This window comes from Penaeus monodon, chromosome 40, assembly GCF_015228065.2.
Source record: "Penaeus monodon isolate SGIC_2016 chromosome 40, NSTDA_Pmon_1, whole genome shotgun sequence".
In the NCBI taxonomy this organism is placed as follows: Eukaryota; Metazoa; Arthropoda; class Malacostraca; order Decapoda; family Penaeidae; genus Penaeus; species Penaeus monodon.
In genome coordinates, this window is record NC_051425.1 from 9,385,826 (window position 1) to 9,392,074 (window position 6,249).

At 34.7% G+C, this 6,249-nt stretch overlaps 1 protein-coding gene across 5 annotated transcripts in view; it reads left to right on the forward strand.

The window, feature by feature from the left end:
- The first annotated feature begins 225 nt into the window (after positions 1-225).
- LOC119597874 (solute carrier family 25 member 46-like) overlaps positions 226-6,249 on the forward strand; it is a 15,694-nt gene continuing 9,670 nt past the window's right edge. For 4 of the 5 annotated variants that reach the window (XR_005230890.1, XM_037947531.1, XM_037947534.1 and 1 more), the window contains exons 1-4: positions 238-439; positions 4,388-4,775; positions 5,771-5,874; positions 6,115-6,249. The exon at positions 6,115-6,249 is cut by the window's right edge and continues 44 nt beyond it. Coding sequence is in view for 4 of the 5 variants with exons in the window: in XM_037947531.1 (XP_037803459.1) it covers positions 4,529-4,775; positions 5,771-5,874; positions 6,115-6,249 (486 nt within the window). In the remaining variant the exon portion in view is untranslated. Of the gene's footprint in view, positions 440-4,387; positions 4,776-5,770; positions 5,875-6,114 lie in introns of all 5 variants that reach the window. The other variant, XM_037947532.1, reaches the window with a different exon arrangement.

Here is a 6,249-nt window from a genome sequence, read left to right on the forward strand (position 1 = left end):
ATCCATTAAAATCTATTTCCTAAAAGTTCCCCCCGTTTGCATAGCGCCGAATGCACACAACGAGCGTATCAGAAAAGTACCAAATTGAATTGTCTTAAAAATCTGCTTTCACTTGAGATGCATTATTAAAAAAAAACGGCCTTGAATCGTAACAAGAAAAATCGAATGATTATTTTCAGATTGAGAAAAAAAGCCCAAATACGACTTAGGCGAAATGAAAACAACAAATCAGCTGATCCCGTCGTCTGCAGCGGACGGCCGAGTCTTACGTGTTGTTATTATTGTTATTAACGTCATTTTTTATCAACACTTCTCTCCTCTTCGCCTTTTTATTCCCGTTGGGTGTTCTCCTCTTCTTCTCCTCCGTGTCCTTGTCTCCCGTTTTCGCTTCTTTTCATGCCAGTTATTTTGGGGGAAGGAAATTAAAAGAGTTGAAATGGTGAGTCAAAACTTCGTGGAAATAATGAAGTTGTTAAATCTCGTTTTGCTCTTGTTTTTTTTTTTTATTAATTATATCAATTAACGATTTAAAGTAAATTTCAGGAGAATCACTGCTCTCTGATGAGCGTGAAATAGATTGCTCAATTAAAAGTTCAAAGATATATTTATGGAAAACATTATTTATATTCAAATTGCAAGTTCTGTTTTTGTTTTTGTTTTTTTTCTGTATTTGTCTCTTATTTTCGTTGTTTCATTGACATAAATGGTTCATGACGTGAGTTTTTATTTCTCATTTTAAGCGTAGAAGTCTGCTGTCTTTACTGTTAACTTTGACTTCTTTTTAAAACTTCTGAAGCTGATTATTAGCATTATATTTATCTCATGAAGTGTTATTTAATTCCTACGTTGACTCCAGAGATTAATTTAAACTCGATATATAACCTATAATATATATATATAACCTATAACCTATAATATAACCTATGTAAATGCTATGTTAAGGTATTAATCTCTGAATTTAACAAATCTCTGCTTTGATTTAATCTTAATTTCTTAATTTTTTACTTATTATTATTTTTTTTTTATTGATAATGGTAGAATCAGATAAAGATACACAAAAATAAAGAGATGAGCTTTTTTTAGATATGAGATTGTACTGTTATTTTTTCAATTCTGCATTTTTTTTTTCTGTCTTTCTTTTTTTTCTTGTTTTTTACAGTTTGTGTGTTTTTACTTTTGATTAAGGTGTTAATATCTATCTTTATGTACCTTTGCATCTCCTTGTTTTTAATGACTGCTCTTTTGCATCAATATTCTGTGTTTTTATATTACTTTTTATATTACTCTTATATTCATTGTTTTGCATCAATATTCTGTATTCATGTCATCTTTTTATATTACTTTTTTCAATGTGAATCATACTTTTATGTGTTAATCATATACGTTAACATCATCTTTTTCTTTGTTAACTGTATTTTCCATTTATTATATTTCGTATTAATCACAGAACTGCTCAGTAAGAAATTTGGCTATCTTCATTGTGTATTTTTTTTTCGTTCCAGAAAAATATTTTTTTGAAAAATTATGTAGCTTTTACCCTATTTAATGTCCAGTCTCAGGAAAGAGACGAGTTTTCCAATTCACAAAGTCTCTTTTTGGGGAAAAAAACAGTAAGCTGATGTAAAGCAATAAAAGTAGTGTATGGAAGAAAAACCCACAATAGATTTAGTTTTTGTATTGTGGGTCTTTCTTAATATTGTATCAACACGGAAGAGTGTTTTGCTATTCAGAGTAGTGTATATGTATTTTAGAAATACTGAACATATGTAGACGTAAATTAAGTGCCATTTCCTTAGAATAGAAAAGAGGCTTGGCGAATTTGAATGCTCCGGAGTTGAGGTTAAACTGCCGGTTTGTTTCTTTCCGAAACTCAGGTGAAACTTGAGGCAAGCTAGGTGCGCAGGGGGATTGTGATGCCAGACTCCGAGAATTCCACAGTTAAGACTCTGTGCCACTGTTACTGGATTTAAAGTATTGTGTTTAAAAAATATTACAATGTGCCATGTTATTTCTCTCTCTCTCTCTCTCTCTCTCTCTCTCTCTCTCTCTCTCTCTCTCTCTCTCTCTCTCTCTCTCTCTCTCTCTCTCTCTCTCTCTCTCTCTCTCTCTCTCCTTCTCCTCTTCTCTCTCTCTTCCTCTCTCTCTCTTCTCTCTCTTTCTCTCTCTCTCTCTCTTTCTCTCCTCTCTCTCTCTCTCTCTCTCTCTCTCTCTCTCTCTCTTCTCTCTCTCTTCTCTCTCTCTCTTCTCTCTCTCTCTCTCTCTCTCTCTCTCTCTCTCTCTCTCTCTTTTTTCATCAATAATTTTGTTATTGGGGAGTCATAGATATATAGATAAGGCACATGAAACATCTATGAACTGATCCGAATGCAATAGTTGCTGTTGCAAACATATTGGCTAATATTACATTTCACTAACACTTTTCACACATCATTTTTTATCGTCATCCATCATGTGTTATAATTCATCTCATTCTGCAATGTACCCGAATTTACTTACACATAAAAGCCTCTTTCTAGCTTTTCTTTTTCTCTTTGAAGATTAATCCTACTCTACAGTCATAATGGAATTTCAAAAAACTAAACCTTGATTATTGTTTGAGGAGACAACGTTATTAATTCTTCAATATATACGTTAGAAAATTATATTTATTATGGCTCCAGCCTGTAGATATTGCATAAAAAATGTGTCTGTGTGCAGAATAACTCTTTTATTCATAAGCCTACTTGTATATATTAGAGATGCATGTCCATAATATGGCCCATCAAGAAAAATAAAATAATGTATATGAGACATATCCCACCCTGTATAAATTCTAGAAAATATTCTTGTCACTTAGATAACCTTTCATAATAGGAAAATGCCTTTACATAATTAGTCTATTTTTCATAGATCTGAGACAGAATATGTTAGATGCTACTTAAGCATATATATATATATATATATATATATATATATATATATATATATATATATATATATATATATATATATATATATATATATATATATATATATATATATATGCATATTTATCCAGAATGAAAAGTACATCATTACTGATATATTCTGTAACAGTGAAATACAGAGAAAATTATTGCTTTAGATAAACAAATATTAACTAACAGAATACCTCTTTGGATGGCAAACATACTTGGGGGACAGCATTAATTTAAGATTTTTAAAAAGTTTGAAAAAGTGGACAACCAGATGACAACCTGTTGATCACTCATTTTCAGGGCGAGTGCCAAAGGAGGAGGAACCATGCCTAACTGGTGCCACATTTCCGAAGCTCACTGCCTCGCATATTAGGAGTTGGGAGATGCATGGGGGGGAGGGAGAGATTTGTATTTTATTTATTTATTTTTTTTTTTATCATTATTTTCTTCTTGTTCTTCTCCTTTATCATCTTCTTCAACATCATCTTTTTCTCCTTTACTCTTACAGTATGTATGTACGTATGTATATCCAGAAAAGGTATGAATGAGAATGAATATCTTCACAATAGAAGAGATGTATTTGACCGGTTTCGATTGTGTCTCCGTCAGAAATACATGTATTTATGATGAAGACATAATCATCTCTTGTATTGTGAAGATATTCATTCTCATTCATACCTTTTCTACATTTGTCAATATGAATACGGTTCATGTGTATCCACTCAGAGCTAATGCAGAAAAGCTTAAGTTCATTCTGGTCCCAAATCTGAAGCAAGATTTGAGGACGTACAGAAAAATAATGTGAAAAAGGCAAAGGGGTAAATCCACATGATTTTATCAAAAGTAATACTTATAGATGTGTAAATAAATATACTGTATATCATGATACTGTGATGGTATGAGTCGATAGATAGAATTAGACTGTCACTTTCAGTAGAGACGTGCATAGTTGAACTTAAATAATCTTTTAATAGAATTTTCTCTGAACATTAGAAACATTTTTCTTTTCGTAGTTTTATACAGCTGCTATGAGAAAAATGAGTAATCATAGGTAGAATTTTTTGATAGTCTACCTTGGCTATTTTTTCAAATTTTCTTTATTTTTTGATAATGTTTATGTGAATTTTTTTTTTTAAGTTTTCAGAAATTTGTCAAACTGAATGCATTGGTCTTCAGATGGGAAAATATACAATAAAAAAAATCTGTATGTACGGTTCCAGACATAAGTAAAACTGATGGTCTTTCATGAGAGAACGCCAGTTATTATCTTCCCGACTCGGAAGAACTTAGTCTGCTATTTCTCCAGCAACTTTATTTTTAGAAAATGATTTGGCGGATCTTCCTTTATTATTCACAGACTAATCTTCATTATCTCTTAGTAATGTTTATGATGAAATGGCCAGAGAAACTTATTTATTAATGAGAGAATAACCTTGGGCTCTCTCCAACAGATTTGCTAGAAGATGGCACACCAATCAACTGCAGAATTCTAGCAAAGGATTCAGGCATAACCCCCCTCGAGCCATATTTCCCCCTCCCCCCCCTCCCTACCCTCTCCCACAGTGCAGACCCCTTCCCCCCTCTACACTGCTATGGCCGGACTGGATGACTACCAGTTCTTCTCTAATCTACGTGAACGCGACACCCCCTTCTGGCAGAAAACCTACGCAGGGGGGGGTGTCGACCGGCCCCACCACGAAGCGATGATGATGCCCGGTGAGACGTACAAGCGGCCAACAGAATTCCCCCAGAATCTGCTCAACCCGGCTCTTGCCCCCCACCCCACCTCTGCCTCAGGCACCAAGCCCTACGATGCGGTGGACTCGTCCAAAGGGAATGGTAAGGCGTAGGGGGTTACTTTGCATTGTGAATTTCATCTCAGAGTTTTGAGATGGAATTTTGTAATGTTTTTTATGGGTTTTTTCTTTTCCTTTTTCTTTATTTTTTCCAAAAATATTTGTATATTTGTATTGTTTTGTATATTTGAATGTTTTCTTTTCAATTTGTGGAATAGCTCATAGTATTTTAGAACTTTTATATGAAAATAGGGTGTTCTCACCCTCATTTTTCATATGAAAGTGTGATCCCTTATATACCAGGTGTAAATCCAAAGTAGAGAAATTAGTGTTATAAAGTCTTTCCTTTTTACTAGATTTTCCTTTGACATTTGACTCACCATCCAAATACTCCCCAGAGGCCATAATTCAGAGCTGAATCCATTCTTTTAAGAGCAAATCAGAAAGTCCTTTTTGGAAAGGCAAGTCACCCTCTGGAGTTCCAAATGACCCTCCATTCTGTCTGAAAGTCCCATTCTGGGGAAACATGGTATCCCACTGTTCCCCCATCCTCCATGCTCTGCAGAAAGGGCCACCTGTATCTTCTGTCTGTTTTGGAAGTTAAAGATGCAGGTTAAAAGCCGGGCTTCAGTTGTTAGAAGGGAGATCCTGCAGATGTTGCAAGCAGTGGTTTCCAGACTTGGCCAGGGAGCTTTCCTGATCGGCTTTTAGACGACAGAGGAGAGGACCTATTCAGAGTGTGCTTGAAGTTTCTTTGAAATATTTAGAAAGATGATTTTATGATGGTTCGCTCATTCTCTACTGTGGGTTTACTTAATTAATGAACTGATGCATTTCTTTAATGGTATAGGTATGTGGTATATAAAAACCATATGGATATGGCTGACCAATCTATATTTTTGAGTCTTTATTGTGAATTTTCTGTACTGATTCTTATTAAATTATTTTTGTAGCAATCTTCATTGTTTTCTCTCTATTCTGTCAACCTTTGTCATCTTCTCTTTTTTTCATTTTTTTTCCCTGTTTCTCTCTTTTCAGATATTCAGATGGAAAAGTATGGCGAGCTCTCTATAAATCTTGTCAGCTTGTGTGCGGAAAATCTGCTCAGTCACCCCTTCATTGTGGTCCGGAGGCAGTGCCAGGTAAATGATATTTTATTATTATTTTTTTGTCATTTTGATACTCCCTTTTTTTTTTTTTTTTTTTTTTTTTTGTTATTTTTCCTGTGTTTTTCTTCTTCATCTTGTCCTTTGTTTTGTTGTTGTTGTTATTCTTCTTCTTTTCTCTTTACTGCTTCTCTTTTCATGACTTCATGATTTTTTTTTTTTCCCCGTCTTCCTTTCTTCTTTATCCAAAGTGCTTTCAACCTCCCCAATGCACAGGTGAACGTGAACAGCCAGCGTTACCACCTCCTGCCCATCACCTTGGTGCCGGCCTTAATCCACATGCAGGGGTGCCAAGGGGTCTCGGCATTCTGGAAGGGCCTTGGCTCCGTTCTGACTGTGAGGGGAGTCACC